At 40.3% G+C, this 18,665-nt stretch overlaps 2 protein-coding genes across 6 annotated transcripts in view; one reads left to right on the top strand and one right to left on the bottom strand.

Moving 5' to 3' along the window:
• wdr7 (WD repeat domain 7) overlaps window positions 1-3,173 on the bottom strand; it is a 134,586-nt gene extending 131,413 nt beyond the window's left edge. For all 4 annotated transcript variants that reach the window (XR_014772664.1, XM_084746563.1, XM_084746561.1 and 1 more), the window contains exons 1-3: window positions 3,012-3,173; window positions 962-1,133; window positions 756-862 (exon numbers count right to left, since the gene is read on the bottom strand). Coding sequence is in view for 3 of the 4 variants with exons in the window: in XM_084746563.1 (XP_084602689.1) it covers window positions 756-862; window positions 962-1,120 (266 nt within the window). In the remaining variant the exon portion in view is untranslated. The remainder of the gene's footprint in view (window positions 1-755; window positions 863-961; window positions 1,134-3,011) is intronic.
• Window positions 3,174-4,000: 827 nt separating this feature from the next.
• taf1c (TATA-box binding protein associated factor, RNA polymerase I subunit C) lies at window positions 4,001-18,331 on the top strand. 2 transcript variants are annotated; one of them, XM_084746048.1, is made up of 15 exons: window positions 4,001-4,482; window positions 6,221-6,332; window positions 9,211-9,260; window positions 9,621-9,716; window positions 10,365-10,429; window positions 10,987-11,237; window positions 12,406-12,537; window positions 12,647-12,764; window positions 12,861-12,932; window positions 13,054-13,189; window positions 13,701-13,829; window positions 15,237-15,414; window positions 15,533-15,670; window positions 15,763-17,222; window positions 17,898-18,331. In XM_084746048.1, the coding sequence occupies exons 1-15, from the start codon at window positions 4,354-4,356 to the stop codon at window positions 18,156-18,158; spliced, it is 3,327 nt and encodes a 1,108-aa protein (XP_084602174.1). In that variant the 5' UTR covers window positions 4,001-4,353; the 3' UTR covers window positions 18,159-18,331. The 2 variants fall into 2 exon arrangements, with proteins under 2 accessions (XP_084602174.1, XP_084602175.1); XM_084746049.1 differs by lacking the exons at window positions 4,001-4,482; window positions 6,221-6,332; window positions 9,211-9,260; window positions 10,365-10,429.
• The last annotated feature ends 334 nt before the right edge of the window (window positions 18,332-18,665 follow it).

Raw genomic sequence — 18,665 nt, 5'->3', positions numbered from 1 at the left:
AAGAGAAGAAAGAGGAGAACAAGAAAAAGAAGAAGAGTGAGGAGGACAAGAGAAAAAATAATCTAGGAGAAGAAAGAAGAACAAGGACACAAAGAAAACGAAGAAGACAGAAAATGAAGAAGGAGGACAAGAGGAAGGAGGGAAGAAACAATAAGAAAATCGAGGAGAAAGAAGATTAAGGAGAGGAAGAAGAAGTAGGAAGATGGAAGAAGAATGAGAAGAAGAAAGAGAAGGACAAGAGCAAAGACACGAGACAAAATAGTAAAGGAGAAGAAAGAACAAGGAGAATGAGAAGAAGTAAAAAGACAAAGATGAAATGAAATTAAGGAGAAAGACAAGAAGAAAATAGAGAAGAAAGAAGAATAAGCAGGAGAACAAGGAGAAGAAAAAAGGCAAAAACAAAAGAGGTAGACCATAAAAAGTGCTAAAGTTCAGAGGATCGCTATTCTTAAACAGCTGCTGTCTGGTTCTGTTGGATACAGAAATTAGGCTATTTTGCAACACAAATTGGGACAGAAACTGAAAAACACACCCATGTGATAAAAATAACTAAATAAGAAACAACATAGGAGACATCTGAAAAACTGCGGTTACAACAAAAAAGCAAAAAAGTGGAATAACATAAAACTGTATGAGTTTTTTTTAAAAGATGTTGAGGTTATAAATGCATCTGAACAAGTCATTTTGTTGTGACATTTTAAAGCAAGTCATCACCGTCTGATAGGTGTGTGTGTGTGTGATAACGATGTACTCACCCGCTCTCTGATGCACTAACAATGTACTGTTTGTCACTGCACGCACTGGCTTTAGACAGACAGGTGATGGAGGCTGTGTGACCAAATAACATGGCCCTGGGACAAATCTGAGCAGAAGACAAAAGAAAAGCAAGGAAGACCACTGGGTTATAAGAAGATGATCACGTCATCATCATCACCACCACCACCTTGATCCTTTTCAGTACCTCCAGCTCAGGTGTCATGTCCCAGAGGCAGATCTGTCCATCGTGGCAGCCGGTGATGATGGTGCTGAAGTCGTCCATCACCAGCAGGCTGCTGATGCAGTGAGTGGGAGCCGTGCGGCCCCACAGCACTATGGGTAGAACCAAGCTGTTCCCTGACATGATGCTGATGTGTCTGGAAAGAGAGAGCAAGAGCAAGAGGGACAACATGAGACAGAGACCACAGTGAAAAGGCAGTGATGAGGCATTGATCAAAGAGCAGTACAGATGCTGTTGCAAAGAAATGTATCGGCAAACTTTTTTTTTTTTTTTATTCTTTTTATGTATGTTAATGGATTGTTTGTCATCATCATGCTGTTTTATGTTTGCAAATACACTTGATATCATGTCAAAATATATCATGATGATGTAAATTTTCTGGAAAATCCATTGAAAATCTTTTGTAAATAAGAGGATCTGATCAGGATGACCGGTTGGTTGATGCAGTGAATTAATTATCTTCCACACACTGATGCAAACACTCTACAAAGTCAATATTGCCATTAAGCAGACCTGTTCATTGATTTGCAACATTGCCCACAGCACTCTAATACAGCCAGAGACATTAAAAGACATGGATACTTGGGTGTAAACAGTATTAGAATGGACAGTTTTCTTGCAGTGTTGATCATCATATTGTCCAAACACACTGTAGAGACTAATGTCTCTAAACATTGGAGTCTGGATTACACACCGCCTTTGTTGATCTTCCATGTTATTTTACTCACTTACACAAAATATGATCTTGCACCAGCCTACCTGCAGTACCTGTCATGTAATGTTTGTAATGTATAAATCAAATAGGCCTCCAAGGTCCTCTGACACAAGTCTTTCATTTTTGGACAGTAGCACAAAAAACATTTGGTAAAGCACATTTTAAATTTTATGATCCGAGCCACCAGAGCAGCTGCCCAATAATGCTACCTCCCTTTCAGGCTGACTTTAGCTTGCCTTTATTTGACTTTCATCTTCTACTTCTGATTGATGATTGTCAGCCCATACCATTTAATCTAGACTATTGTTTTTTTTATTTTAATTTCACTTTTATCATCTTTTTTTAATCATCTTTTTTCTTGTGACTCAATCCCCCTGCACAAATCTTTAAGTGTCTAGTATGGTATAAGTATGGTGCTGACATAGGGTGTGTATGTGTGTGTATGTGTGTGTGTGTGATGTTCTGCTGTGAGTAATTTGTATTGTGTCATTTGTCTTTTTTGTGTAGTTTCTTTAGTGCTGTTCTATTCCGTCACTGTGGATGACCAGGGGACCTGCAAAAGGCCTGCAGATGAAAATCAGCCTCTGGCTAACTGTAGTTCATATGGTAGCATTTAAGTTTAATATTGTGTATGGTCCCTTACAAATAAAATACAATATATTAGCATGCTAATATGCTAAGGTAACATGTTGGCACATTATCATATGTACACACAATATAGCTAGCAACATGTTGACATTAACATTACACCCCGTATATATAATCATTAACGTTGGGACTTGTCAGATCAGTATGTTAACGTATTAGTCATGTTACAGACAAAAATACAATGAGTCAGTGAGTCACGAGTCACTGTCCAGTCACGACGACAGGCACAGAAACAGCAGTGACCGTTTGACTGAAGTAAGCAACATATAGTGCAGACTTTACACATGGACACATTAAAGGTGTGTGCTTCAATCGAATAATTAAACGTTCAGCATCAACGACACAATCAGGTTTACAGGCTGCGCAGCAACGTTGGACAATAAAGAGAGATAACGCTGCATTTAATTCACCGTCAGCTGCAGGGAAAACTGGGAGGAAGACATGATTTGAGAATTTTGCAGCTATTTTACTTTAAAGCTACCTGTCAATAATTATGAGACGTTACCGTTAGCTAGAGGACAGATTAGCTGGGCAGTGATCTGTGAAGAGCTAACGCTAACACCATGGCTAACACCTGCAATGTCGCGACTACCGGGTTAGCAACACGGCTAACGCAACCAAAACACACTGTTGAGAATTGTATAAACATACCAGAAGAATGAGTCCTACTGGAACATTTCCTTCTAATGGAAAGCTTGTCGACGAATGCTCCTCCCCGTGCCGAATAAAAACAGAAATTATCCTCCCTTACGGCTTGTTTTTAGCTGCTCGTCCCACTGACAAACTGATTCGTTCGGTCAGCTGATCACGCGACAACTGAGAGCCATATCCGTTGCCATGTTTTTCAAAGTAAAAGCATGCAGCATTCGGTGGTCAGGTCCTGTTTAGAAGGGAAACCTTAACCCATGAAGCTCTCGCGAGATTTGTAGGCGTTGTTTCATCTTTCTGTACATTGTCCAAACTCGTTATGCGTTATATTATAACAACGCTGTGATTAAAGTGTGAGTAGGTCTAGTGACAGAAAACACTTGGCAAGAGTTAAGGAACGATCAAGGTTTGTGTTAAAATTATCACTCTCGCGAGATCTCTCACGGGTCTGGGATTCCCTTCTAGACACGACCCTTAGTCCTCAATAAAGTCTTCGTCATTTATGCGAGAATGGAAAGCTTTTTTATATACAGACAAAAAATATATAAATTCACAAATAAATTACCATGTGAATAAGTAATGATGATAATGATAAAATAATAATTAATAATTCAAATATAAGTACATAATAAAAGTAAAGTATGAAATAAATGAAAAACAAATTCACGTAAAAATTAACTTACTTCCATTTTTTATCCTTCATTTGTTTAGGAGTTTTCAACTGCATGTCATGGTCTTCCTCTTCAGAAGACTGAGTTATGTAATAAATGGTAATTAATAATAAGCATTTATTATTATTAGTAGTAGTAGTAGTAGTAGTAGTAGTAGTAGTAGTAGTAGTAGTAGTAGTAGTACATCACACTATGCGATTAACAGTTCCGGGGAAGGTGTGTAAATCCACGTTTATATTATATTATAGATTTATGTGTAAAATATTTCTCATTCATCTCCCCAAAAAAACCGACCTGCCGGCCGGAAGTTGTATTGTTGTAGTTCCCTTGTGCCCACGCGCCGAGCTTGACTGTCCTTTTCTGGTCGCGAGTCTGCACGTGTTCGGCAATTCAGTGACGATTTTGGACCATTTTATCACAGTTTGGAGACTTTTCCGGATGACCCTGTTTGCTTCGACACGTACAGCTTGTGGTGTGATTTGCTGACCGCGTGTCGTGATGACTAAAAGAGGAGAAACGCGTTCATTAGTGCTGGTTAGCAGGGGCGGTTCAGGAGCTAACGTTAGCTGAGCCGGAGAACAACATGTTCAGACATGTTCCCAGACTCGCTGACAGAGTGAGGGGACAGTGATAACTGCGCCACCAAAAAGTCAGGCGGTTATTGGGATTAATTAATGACAAATAAAATGGATTATCAGTTTCCACAGCAGCTTTTTCCTTCGTTTTACAACTGCGGACCGCCAGACTTGGTCCTGAAGCACTGCGCTGGAAACTGGGGCTGCTATGACAGAGTCAGACCTCAGGTGAGTCAGCTGTCAGATTAATGCCGGAATAATACATGAGCATATACAACTACCTACAAAAGAAACAGATGCCTTTATTTACACACCATCTCGGTTTATAATGGTAGGTTAAGTGTCAAACCAGAGGTTTTCTTACTAATTTGTGATAGCTTCCGACTGTAATAACCCAAACTTCATGTGAGATTATCAGCTGCATTGTAAGAATGTATGAGCTATTTTTCATTTCATTAGAAGAAGAATATTATAATAGGCTAATAATTTATTGGGTAAATGTGTACCAAACATATTTCCCTAAAAGTGTTTTTATTCAAAAGCCATTACTGTCCTTAATGTGATGGAACTGTATTATAAATTATAATTACTTATAAGTAGTTAAAATCTTTAGAGAAATTTTGGATACCAAATAGTGACTTAGTATCTGAAAATAATGGGAATCCTCCCATAATAATTTAATTTCTCAAAATAAGTATCTTAAAACAAAGATTTAGCTAGTCTCTCAAAATAATGTTGCTTTTTCAAAATATTAAATCAGTATATATAAAAAAATGAATTAATATCTCAAAATATTGAGTTAGTATCTCAAAATATTGAGTTAGCATATCAAAATAATGAACAAGTATTTCAAAACATTTGAGTTATTATATCAGATAATGAAGCTCTCTCAAAATATTGAGTTAGTATATCAAAATAATTTGTCATTATCTCAACATATTGAGTTAGGCTATCACAATAATGAATGAGTATCATGGAATAATGAGTTAGTATCTTAAGTCTTAATTTTGAGATAGTAATTATTTTAAGAAAGTTTCTCATAACTACAGGATCATGTTTCTTTCATCACATTGGCAGAAATGGGTTTCTGTTATCAAAGGACAGTAATGAAGAGATCATAATAGTGTTGACTAAAACAAGGAAATATGAAAGACTCTTCCTTTATCAGAAGCTAGTTTACACTCATTGGACTAAAAGAAGCACTTCAAATTCAAAATAAGTCAACAAAAGCAACTTTTTTACACACAAGTGGGTCAGAAATCTTCTTGCCCAAAGTCAAATGTTACTGGCTCCCAACAAATTGTTTTATTGGCATTTATTAAATAACAACAAAGACTAAAGTTAACTGTCATGTCTAATGTAGGGCTGCAGTGTCTTAATTGGCAAATAGTGGAAAACATCTATTCTATTTTGTCAGAAAAACTGGAAATGTCCATTTTTGAGAGGCTGAAAGCATAAGAGAGATAACGCTGCATTTAATTCACAGTCAGCTGCAGGGAAAACTGGGAGGAAGACATGATTTGAGAATTTTGCAGCTATTTTACTTTAAAGCTACCTGTCAATAATTATGAGACGTTACCGTCTGCCATTTTGCATGAAAAATTGCTTTAATGATTAGCAAAATAGTACAGCAGTTTGTTTGTTTTTTGCCTGTTTTCAATGAGTTGTCAGATTTACTTGCCCAACATGGCATTTCACTTGCCCTGGGCACGAGTCCTTATTATTGAGCCCTGATTAAGTTAAACTTTTGATCCTCAATGGACACAAAGTTATTGTTATATCAAATTTAGATTATGTTGAAAACACCACTATTAGCCTTGGTTGTCACTGTGGTGCTTTCTCTGTTTGTATATAATCTGTTGGGGATTTGGACTGTCAGTAGGATTGGATCAACAGTTTGAGCATGTCATCTGTTCTCTGTCTGCTCCGTCACACTCTTATTGTTTGATTGTGTTTGTGGTTTCAGGGCGGCTCTGGTCCTCTCTCCAGCTGGACATTTACGCCCAGACATCAGACCAGAGGGGAGACGTGGCTTCACACTGAGCCGGTACCTGTTCCCCTCCTGACCCCTAAAAACTGTGAGTCCCAGACAACTGGTTTCACCTCACTGGAGGTTGTTTAGCTCTCAGACATCAGTCCCTGTTCACCCTCCAGTTCAGATCTGGAGCGCTGGGCCAGGTCTGGCACTCTATGCTGAATATTTGATTACAATAGTGAAGTCGATATTGATAATTATTCATCATGCAGGTTGTGTACTATTTCTGGTAGAAGTGGCTGAGGTGATAAAATTGAGTAAATGTCACAGTATTTTTGTACACTTACCAATCATTGCAACTGTATTGTATTGATGACTATTGGTGCTTTCACAGAATATTAACACAATGAGATTTTTGATCAATAATCATCAGTAATGTGGAGATGATGTCTAAGTGGGTAAAAACAAATACTGTAACAGCTAGAACAGTCTGATAAGTTCAGTAAATGCATCACTTAACTGTAATGCAGCCTTTAAAACCAGGAAAAGGTAACACTGTCATATCGCGATATAATATTTACAGTTGTATGAAAAAGTTTGGGCACCCCTGACAGTTTCCATCATTTTCATTTATAAATCACTGGGTGTTTGTATCAGCAACTTCATTTTGATCTATCAAATAACTGATGGACACAGTAATATTTCAGTGGTGAAATGAGGTTTATTGGATTAACAGTTAATGTGCAATATGAATCAAAACAAAATTAGACACATGCATAAATTTGGGCACCCCAACAGAAAAATCCCATCAATATTTAGTTGAGCCCCCTTTTGAAAAAATAACAGCCACCAGACGCTTCCTATAGCCTGTAATAAGTGTCTGGATTCTAGATGAAGGTATTTTGGACCATTCTTCCTTACAAAACATTTCTAGTTCAGTCAGGTTCGATGGTTTCCGAGCATGGACAGCCCGCTTCAAATCATCCCACAGATTTTCAATGATATTCAAGTCTGGGGACTGGGATGACCATTCCAGAACATTGTATTTGTTCCTCTGCATGAATGCCTGAGAAGATTTTGAGCAGTGTTTTGGGTCATTGTCTTGTTGAAATATCCAGCCCCGGCGTAACTTCAACTTTGTGACGGATTCTTGAACATTATTCTCAAGAATTTGCTGGTATTGAGTGGAATCCATGCGACCCTCAACTTTAACAAGATTCCCAGTACCAGCACTCGCCACACAGCCCCACAGCATGATGGAACCTCCACCAAATTTTACTGTGGGTAACAAGTTTTTTTCTTGGAATGCTGTGTTCTTCTGCCGCCATCCATAATGGCGCTTGTTATGCCCAAATAACTCAATCTTTGTTTCATCGCTCCACAGCACCTTATTCCAAAATGAAGCTGGCTTGTCCAAATGTGCCTTTGCATACCTCAAGCGACTCCGTTTGAGGCGTGTGCTCAGAAAAGGCTTCTTCCGCATCACTCTCCCGTACAACTTTTCCTTGTGCAAAGTGCGCTGAATTGTTGAACGATGCACATCCACACCATCTGACGCAAGATGATCTTGAAGGTCTTTGGAGGTGGTCTGTGGGTTGTTTTTGACCATTCTCACCATCCTTCGCCTTTGCCTCTCTGATATTTTTCGTGGCCTGCCACTTCTGGCTTTAACAAGAACTGTGCCTGTAGCCTTCCATTTCTTCACTATGTTCCTCACAGTGGAAACTGACAGCTGAAATCTCTGAGATAGCTTTTTGTAGCCTTCCCCTAAATCATAATGCTCAGTAATCTTTGTTTTCAGGTCATTCGAGAGTTGTTTTGAAGCCCCCATGTCGCCACTCTTCAGAGGAGAGTCAAAGAGAGGAACACCTTGAAATTGGCCACCTTAAATACCTTTTCTCATGATTGGATACACCTGTGTGTGGAGTTCAATGCTGAATGAGCTCATCAGACCAATTTTGTATTCCAATAAGTAGTTACAGGTATTCAAATCAGTGAAATGACAAGGGTGCCCAAATTTTTGCACAGCCTATTTCTAACCTCTGATTTAATTACATACAATTGAATATCGCCACACTTAAAGTTTTTGTCTCAAAAACACCCCAGTACTCAGCTTTGATTAGGAAATGAATGGCATGCCACTTTGATCATTTCCTGTGAAGATAAAGTAAATTATTATGCAGCCTCAGAGGGGTGCCCAAACTTTTTCATACAACTGTATATATTGCCCAGCTCTATATCTGATATGTGATCCACTCAGTCTTTAACGTAAAGGTGACAAGCTGGAGTACAGTGACATACCATTTTGGAGGGTTGTTGTTTTTGAGCCAATTTTCTCACAATTGTAGGTATTTTAAAAAAAGAATTTCAAATGCATTAGAAGCTCTTGAAATAATAGAGTCAGTCTCAGATATGGTAATGATTATCAGGCATTTTGAGATCACTAGCATTGATTGAGTTCACCAGACTGATACACAAAAAATGTCTGTAGACTAGGGTCTGACCGATATTGGATTTTGGGGGCAGATACAGATACTGGGGAGTTAAAATTCCAATATCAACATATCAGCCAATTTCTTTATACAGAATATACTATACAGAAAATTGAATATACACACACACACACAGATTTTTGGCAATGATCTCTCAAAAGTGGTCAAGACCTTGTGACAGGTGTATAATGGAAGCAGGATATTTACAATAAACTTTATTGTCCAAAATGGCATCAAGGCACTGAAAATGTAAACTTTCACTGAGACCTTTAGTAATTATAAATAACTAGAAATTTCTAAAACACACCGACAAATAAAGCAAGGTCGCAAAACCTTGATTTTCAAAAATGGTTTGAGGTCTCTCAGGCCAGAGAAAGATTGGTGTAGTTAACAGGATGCATTTTAAAAAAAAGTTTCCAAATATTGCCAAATGAAATACTGAGAAAACATATAATTCTGCTGCAATTCATTGTTATGTTGTTTTCCCAGCTTTGCTTTGGTCTTCGAAACCTCCAGATCCACTGGACTTCACAGAACATGTGAGTACAACAGTTCAGCAACAAATAAAAAACTTTAAAGATAGTGTCAGGTTTAAGAGATCTGTACTGTGGACTAATGTTGTCAAAAGTATCAAATATCAAAATATTCCTACATGACTCTGGACTTTAGTGACCTGGCACATATTAAAATCATAAAAATCATGCTCACAGTCATACAGACTAAAAAGTTTTGGTTTTAACATGAAAAACGTTGAAAGCGACGTTTAATTCACGATGTGGATGACGTAACATAGATCAGGTTCAGAATTAGGAGAACTGCTATGAACAAGACCGAGCACTCAGGCCTTTGATTTTTTGCCTTTTTGTGCTCTGAGGTCTGTAAACATGTTTTGTATGTAGATGCAGAACTTCTACTTGGATCACAGCCAGGACGCCTTCGGGTGCATGAGTGAACTTCTGGGTACAAACTTCAACTTCGACCTCTTTCAGAAAAAGGTGAGGTTCACAACGACTTTCTATGACAAGACTGTTCATTTTTACTCTTTAACTTTTATTTTGTTTGTTTCAGTGTTTGTTAGATGATGTAAATAGGACTGCAACTAATGATTATTTTCATTGGTGATTAATCCATTGATTATTTTCTCGATTAATTGATTAAGTAATGCAGTCACAATGTTGTGCTTTGAAAAATAGATCTTCAATTTTTTTCTGTTGATCATTTTCTCTGTTAATTAATTTTGTCCATGTTTGGTCCATAAAAATAAAAAAATATTGATCACTGTTCCCCAAAGCCCAAGACAACGTCCTCAAATGTCTTGTTTTGTCCACAACTCAAAAGATATTAATTTAAATCATTGCAACTCTAAATGGAAACAATTTACAGATATCAGTTAAGGCTCAAAAATATTCATCTGTTTGAAGTGAAGCTGCTCCATCTGTTGTTATTTAACATTGGTGACTGATCAGTCAGTGATAGATTATTAACATCTATTGTTTAATGTACAATTTGGACATGCAAAAGATAAAAACATAAGATGAAGTGAAAGAGCATCTGTGGTGTGAAGCTGCTCTGAGCTGGAGGCAGTGTTTGTTGGTTTTCATGTCATCAGAATGTTTATCAGTTTTGTTTTTCTTGTTTTGTAGAAAGATGTGAAAAAAGTCAAAATGGGGATAGTGACATCCTTCCTTGACCTACTGAAGTATAAAATGTGAGTGGACCGGACTGATTGTTGTGAAAGTGAATGTCTGTGGTAGGCCTGGGCGATAACAACCTGTCACGATAGTGAAGTTTGATTTTGGTCGATATCAATAATTCTTTATCATGTAAGTTGTGACTGATGATATGTCGTGTACTACAAAGGCTGTAAGTGGCTGAGGGTTTGTTTTATTATATTGCAACAATATTACAGGGATGACTATTGGTGCTTTCACAAAATGTGAGATTATTTTATAAATAATCATCAGTGATGTGGATATAATGTCTAAGTGAGTAAAGGAAAATATGAGATCAGCTGGAACAGTCTGGTTAATTGTCAAAATGACATCACTTAACTGTAATACAGCCTTTAAAACCAGGAAAAGACAACACTTCTGACATATCACGATATAACGATATCCAAAATCTATCACGATATCTAGTGTCATATCACAATACAATATAATATCATTATATTGCTCAGCCCTAGTCTGTGGAAACTTCAAACCGCTCAGTGTCTCCATTTGCCTGGCCGGTGTTTTATTTTGTCACGTTGCATCTTCTCTCCAGATGTCACAAGGCGTATTCTTCCGATCGGGTGCACACGTACAGCGCCCTGATGTCAGACGTGGTGCAGGACATCCCTCCTGATCTGCTGGGCGGCTTGCTGTACGAGGAGCTGACGGAGCAACGGGACCGCCTGCTGTTCTCTGAAGGAGCCACGGGGGGCGCTCTGGCCTTCATCCCCTTCTCACAGAGCGGCAGTGGCTCTCAGCTGGGCTGCCTCCTCTACCCCGCAAACCAGGGCCTGGAATGCCTCAGTATCCTGCAGAAGAGATGAAACACTAGACTTTTAAAGGGATAGTTTGGAGTATTTGAGGTGGGGTTGTATGATGTATTTAGTCAGTGTTTTACCAACATTAGATTAACATTAGGTGTTGACCACCATCTCCTGTAGGTAATACAACAAATATAGTACCTCAGACTTGATTTAAAAATTCAGTAGACTGTTTAAGAAGCGTTTCTTTAATCCTCAAACAATCCTTTTGGCTAACAATACCAAAGTTAGCACTGAAATAATTAGTTGATTGATTTATTAGTTGATTGACAGCAAATTAATCAACTGGGACTGTGAGCCAGACAGAGTGCTTTTTGCCACCAACCTAAATGTGTCTGTCGCAGTAAGTATTAAACTGTCAAGCTCTGAAACATGGCATCAAATGTCTTGTCATATTCATAACCTTATCTTTGACCAGATAGATAGAACCCAGTTGTTAACTTTACAGTAAATAGAGCAAAAATGGTGGTCATCTGGCTTCAGCCTCTCCACTGTGACAATTCACTGCTTTATATCAGACAGTTTAGGCTTTTGAACTGTTGGCCAGACAAAACAACACATTTGAAGAGGGTGTTTTGGGAAACTATTTTTGCATGTTGTAGACTGAATGATGAATCTAAAAAGGATGAGTTTTAAATTTTCTCATCAGAATTACTGGCTAGCACCAGACTGTAACAGTTTCCTATCATACACAAACAAAAAGCATCAAAACCTGTAATTTGAGATGGTGGAAAGAATGTTTTGCATTTGAATTTTAGGTTTTAAATAGTGACTGACACAATTACTCAACAATCAAAATAGTTTGCATTGTTTTTTAGGTTGTATAAGGTGTTCAGTAATTTTCCTGATAATAAGTAAGAAGTAGCTCTTTTCATCCCCATTGGAAAATTTCAGTGTCATACCGACAGAGATAAAGGCAAAAGCCAAAAAAGTGTAGAACAGTGCAAACAGTTCTCACTAATAAATGAATCAATAAAATAGTCAGTGAATTGAATAATCTCTGGTCCTTCACTCACACAGAGTTAAACAATCCCTGCTCATTTCTACAGTTTCTAGCTTTAGATTAAAGAACAGAAATGCATCTTGTGAACTGCTTCAGGGTTCTCCAAGTAGAGGTGAAGACACGTTTGGCCCTTAACACAGTACCCCAGACTTCCACCAAGTGGAGCTGCAGCACCAAAGAGGAGGTTTTTCCTTTGTGGACGCCAGCAGCAGCGAACCGTTCAGCTTCCAGCTGAAAGCCCCCGTCAGACAGATCAGCTCCACCTCCCAGTTAAACGACTGTAAGAACAAGGAAATATCAAAAAATGTAATCAGGAGAGTGATGTGGTTTTATGGTTTCCTCCAGACTCTGCAGACATTTTAACGTGTGTGTTTGTTCTGTGTTTGTAGGTTGTGTTGCCGTGCGGTCGGATCACCTGTGTGGAGTTTGGAGGTTCAGTGAAAAGAATGAACCTCGTCTGCTTCAAGTTGTCAACACCAAAGAGGTGGCGACCTGCATCAGCGTCAGGTGAGTGATTTTCATTATCATCATGCGTCAACTTCGAGTGAAGTTCCATAGATCCAGAGTTCCAGGTGAACAAAATTGCTTGCTTTGTGTTGTCAGTCCTCATGTTTTGGGTGAAGTTCTGGTGGCGAGTGAGAGCGGAGGAGCAAAGCTGTGGACTGTTGGCAGAGGGTAAGGAAGTTTTTTTTGTTTGTTTGTTTTTAAATTGACTCCTCTTCCAGATGTAGGGGTTATTTGTTTAAAGTCCAATCAGGATTCAAACTAAATTTCATGTGACACTCTGTCCCAAAAGGATGCAGAAGGTTCGGGAGGAGAACCAGAATCTGTACTTCAATGCCAAGTCATCATGGCGATGGTGCGAGTTCTCCGCTCATCCAAGGGTGATGCTGTATGCGGATAGGACAGGGGTGGAGCTCACAGACATCAGGGTGAGATGAGAGTTTGTGGATAATGTGGAGGTTGTTTCAATTGTTTTTTTTTTGCGTTTGTTTGTTTGTTTCTTGTTTGGTTTTTTACCATTTGTGGACAAGATTCAGTTTAGTTAGTTTATTTTTTCCCTAAAGAATGCAGTATAAACAAATGAGAAACTGAATCCAACACGGGAGTTATCTTTGAGTTGAGCTGAAAAACAGCTACACAGGCTTAACTGCTCATGTCTTGTAAGGCTGTCAACGAATTTTCTAAATTCAATTATGTAATCTAATTGTGAATAAAAAGAAAGCATTTAAATGTGAAGAAAAAATAGCAGCACTATACCACAGCTGTCTGTCGCATGAGTTTGTGACCGGGCTGTTGCACTGAAAGGTGCAGCAAGCAATCAAGGAGAAAGATAGTTGATCGTTGAGACTCATTTTCAGGTCATTAAAGCGCCCCCGTGTCCTCTCTTCCCTGCCTCTGTCTTTCATCCCCCTGATCCATCCTTTCCCTCCCCTCCTCCAGGTGGATCCTGTCGTCAGCCACACCCTGTTTCGTATCAGCAGCACTTCAGAGTGTCGCAGTGGGGAGAGACTCATTCTGTGTCGATATCTGGGAGACATCCACTCCTTCCACCACCTGGTTACCACTCAGGTACATTAATGTTAACATAAATGCAAGCAGCTCAGTTTGTCTAAGGTTTGTTCAAACCCACAGAATTTAATTTTAAAGTCTACTTCAGATCCCAAAGTTTCCAATGATGGCAAATATGTATAAATATTTTGGAAAGTGTCTAAAATGATGCCCAAGGCAGGTAACATTTCCATTGTATGGAGTGTTGCAGTACCTGTTTGTCACCACTAGATGTCAGAGTTCTCACAGCTGGAAGACAAGGTTTTAAGAGGCTGAAAAAAATGGCTTCTCTTAAGCGTTAATACTTAGAACCTAAAAAGTTTGGAAATGTTGTTAGGGAAATTTTCAAAACTTAAATTGTGTTGTTAATGGAATAGTTAACTGTGTTCAGATTACATTTTATTTACATTAATTTTGCTGACATAAGTGATCCCCTGACTTTTCCTGCAGCGCCACCAGCAGGTCAAAGTTTTTACTTGTACCTGGAAGTATCTTCTCATCAGCAAATTCTAGCATGCTAACATGCAAAACTAAGATGGTTAACATGGTAAACATTACATCTAACATAGTCACTGTGAGCATGTTAGTATTTATGCTGCCTTCTATCTACCTCAGAAGTCTGTGCTGGAAATAATGTCACACCAGAGTTGACCACATTCAAGTACATGTCAGAAAACTAAGATGGAAAAACCTTTGTCGAACTTGCTCATTTACGGTATTTTGCACATAAAAACAGTGTAGGAACATGGCCACAGATAGAAGGTGGACAGTACTGTGTGTACGACTGACTGAATGAGACTCAAAAGACAGACGTGCTCATAAACAGTGGATGGATTTTGAGGTTGGGGTTGGGGTGAGGTTCTTCCAACTGTTTGAGTTAGAAATCAGACTTCAGCGGATATTCCATATTAAGACTGTAAACTTAAATAAATTCTGGCTTCCCAGTGTAAGTGAAATTCACCATTGGTTCAGAGCACCACTGTGCCTCGGTACATTTTCTCAAAGGTGCTAGCATGGTTGTAGAGCACTAGTCTTACTAATCACTGACCACATCTACCATTTTTTGCAGTGATTCATTATTTAGACTAACATTGAAGTGAAATAAAATGCCAATATTGTTTGCTTGTCGGGCTTATTTAAGTCTCTTTTTAAATCTCTTAAGTTTATTCAAGCTTTTGAAAGCAACTTAAGCTATAGCTAAGACTCAAAGACAGAAACTTACAGCCATTCATGTTCCCAACTTGCAGCTCCAACTTGAAAATAAAATGAGAAGCAGAATATATAAAATATGGATTAAATGCAAATCTGACACATTGAAACAACTGACTTCACATCTTAATTTTCTCAGGCAGTCTATTCATTTTTCTCCAAATACTGCAGTTCTTGATTTACAACTATTAACATGATCTCTCTGTCTCTGTCTTTCAGTACTCTGCCTACATTGTGGATGAGCGTTTCCCCACCGTGCCCATGCTTAAGTGGGATCACATGATGCAGTCACCACCTATGTTTTGTCATGTGCTTCCCGGCTCTGCCTCCTTTGACTCTTCTAAGGTCCTGTTGGGCTCCCACTTTGCTCAGGAAATCATGTTGTTTCAGTACTCAGGTCAGTTGACAGGGATTAGAGCAAATCAAATGGATGCATGCAGTCAATCTCACTTTGTGACCTCAAGAGAGGGTTCAGCCTCTGTATTAACTATCTCTATAAAACTGTGTGTGTTCAGGAGGCAGAGCAGAGGCCTGTTTCAGTCGAGGTCCTCCTCAGGCCCTACTCAGACCCAGAGACAGTCTGAAACACCTTCCTGTCCAGATCCCTCACCGCCTGGACACCGCAACTAACAGACTGTCCTCACCTGCTGCAGGTATGGACAGGGGTTGCCAGATTTGTATTATTGTCCTCTTGAAAATAATTACACCTATGTGATGTGGCTGAAGTTTTCTGTTTTATTATCAGGTTTGACTTGTATCCAGAAGAAAGAAGCAGGTGGTGAGGAGTGCATCTGTATCATGCAGCTGACGGAAGCAGGAGATGTTTTCTATCAGATCCTTGAGCCTGAGCAGACAGACACCTCTCAGCGTCCATCAGCAGAGGAGGAGACGCCACCTCAACAAGCAGCCAAAACATTGCCAACTCTGAAAGAAACCACAATATCGGGAAGAAAAACTGCAGAACAGCTTCAAGCAGACTCTCAGCTGATTGTATCGGACACGTCGAGCGATGAGGGCGTAATCGGGCCAACTCAAGTTCCGACTGCGAAGAAGTTTGTTGCTGAAACACCAGAGAAGGAACAGCAAACACAGAATATGTTCTCCGACTCTAACTCTGAAGATTCTGAATCAGAAAGGAAGCGTCAAAAGTGGAACCAGTTTTTGCTGCATGTCAGTGTCAATGATGATGCCAAACTGGAGGACGAGAGCACATTGGACTCAAGTAAGAAAGATGGACAAGTGGGTGAAAACAAGGCTGATAATACTGAGGAACCCACCAGCGTTGAGGAGGCAATTAGCGGCTCCAGCAGCTTGAGTCACAAGACTCTGGTGAAACTCAGTGACAACACTCTGGCCACGTGGAAACACTGGCTCCAGAAACTGATGCAGAAGAGTCGCAAAAAGCATCCTCACTCACACGGCCTGCTGAACTTCACCATCAAAACTAAAGACGTCCTCTGCCCATCTAATGACAAAGCGAGTAAGTCAACAGAAGAGGAGCATGTACAGAACCTGAGACGGGATCTGAGGGCGTGCATGTCCAAACGTTCTCTGCTGGTCCAAAGCACCATCTCAGCCTCACTCGGGGCTCCAGATGTGGTATCGCCGATTCCAAACGCGGTGGACACCGAAGACTGGACAGATCACCTGAGCCAGCGTCTGACCCTCTCCTGGCAGGGGGAGGAGGAGTGGCGGGCATGGTGGGAGGACCAGCTGGGGCTGAACAGGGAGCAGAAGATGGAGGCTCTGAGGAGGAAGAGGAGGAGGGAGAAGGAGGCCAGGAGAGCGTCTGGCCGGCGCCTGGAGCTATCCGGCAGCTTCACCTCATCTGTCGGCTCCCAGTCAGAGCTGAGTGACTTCTCTGAATTGTCGGGCTGGTCTTCTGCAGGGAGCCAGGGGGTGTGGTCAGACTCAGAAAGTATGGCATCCCAGTTGGGGGGCTTTTTGGACCATGGGACACCAAGAGCCGCAACACCCTCCACAATGCAATCAGAGGCTTTGGTTCAAACACCGGCCACCACGTCGATTGCCACGCCAACCACCACCCCTCAAAAAGTTAAAGATAAACAAAGTAAGCAGCAGGCTCGCACCAGCCCCCGCATCCTCGCCTTGACCCAGACACCAAAACTTCAGTCCACACCGTCTAGTCAGAAGACAAACAAACGTCCCGCCAAGGACTACCTCAGCGCTCTGTATGCACCACAGGTAAGAGAAAGGCGATGCGTTCAGGAGTTTGTCATGTTCAACCAATTCTAATGACCCATCTGTCCAGCCAACACAAACACTACTGTAGAAGTTACCTGGACTTAAAGGGTAATTCCATTATTTTTAAACCTGGGCACTATTTTTACCCATAATTCCAAAAAGGTTGGGGCAGGAGGATGTTCAGCATTGTGTTACATCTCTTTGGAAGTGTTTTGGAACTGAGGACACTAGTTGTTAAAGTTTTAAAAGTGAAATTTTGTCTTTTTCTAGTTAGATATAAAATTTGAGGTGCTCAACAGTCTGGGGTCTCTGTTGTTGTATTTTGTGCTTCATAATGCACCACACATGTTTAATGGGAGACAGGTCTGGACTGCAGGCAGGTCAGTCTGGGTTGTATTTTGGGGTCTAAATGACCAGTAGATCCAGCAGATCACCTCAGCCAGCAGCCATAAAATGAACTGCACTCAACTAAAAGTTCTTGTTTTGCTTCTGACAGGCACAGATGGTTATTCTAAGTATTCTGACAACATCATGGAAAGAATCCCCACAGAGATCAATCTTTTCAGATAGTGCTTTCCAACGGGGAACTGACGTTTTTAGATGATCTAAAGTTTAAGAACACAGAAAAATCACTGGGCTTTACACTCAAAACATCCGTCTCCTTTCTGTTTCCAGGAAGAGTGCTCGCAGCATGACGGTTACTTCCTGGAAGAGGGGAGCACTGATCAGCCAGCATCTTCACCTGTGGCCTCATCCCTTTATCAGCTCCGCAGCTCCATGTCTGTCTCTCAGAGGGGCGTCAGGGTGGGTCTGTCTCAGGACAGCTCCGTCTGGTCGGGTTTCTCCCAGTCCCTGTCCCAGTCCCAGAGTTCACAGGGTCGACTGGGGCTGTCACAGTCGTCCCAACCCAAGAAGAAGTCTCGAATGGGATTTTGATTTATTGGTCGGCCTGGTCGGTCACACAGAGGGGGATTGTACCATTTGGAATACCTGTTGTGTTTCATAACAACAAGAAGACCCAGCACCCTGAGGTTTAAAAGAATGTTGTTTAGCCGTCCTCAGGTGCGTCCGGGTTTGTAAAATGGATCTATAATGGTATTTTTCACTGGGATTGAACTTAGGAAAAATGAACATGTAAACAGGATGTAATCATGAGGATAAACTGACGTTGGAAAAGGATCTATCATTAGTGATCCCTGAAGACGTCTGGAGGCTGAAGAACATGGACTGCAGACTGGTTTGGTAGGGCTAAGCCGAATTTATTATCTATGTTTTGTGGTTGTGTGTTTTGGTTGCTATGGTAATATGTGTGTGTGTGCACACGTGTGTGTACGTGTACATATATGTGACATAATATAGACCAAAGGAATGTCAAATGATCTGAGGTGTCACTCAGGCTGCTGGATTAATTATTTTGCCTTTCATGAGGCGTTCACACTTGAG

This window comes from Lutjanus erythropterus, chromosome 20, assembly GCF_056507025.1.
Source record: "Lutjanus erythropterus isolate fLutEry1 chromosome 20, fLutEry1.hap2, whole genome shotgun sequence".
In the NCBI taxonomy this organism is placed as follows: domain Eukaryota; kingdom Metazoa; phylum Chordata; class Actinopteri; order Lutjaniformes; family Lutjanidae; genus Lutjanus; species Lutjanus erythropterus.
Note: the sequence above shows the minus strand (reverse complement) of the source record. Positions and strands in the feature narration are given on the sequence as shown.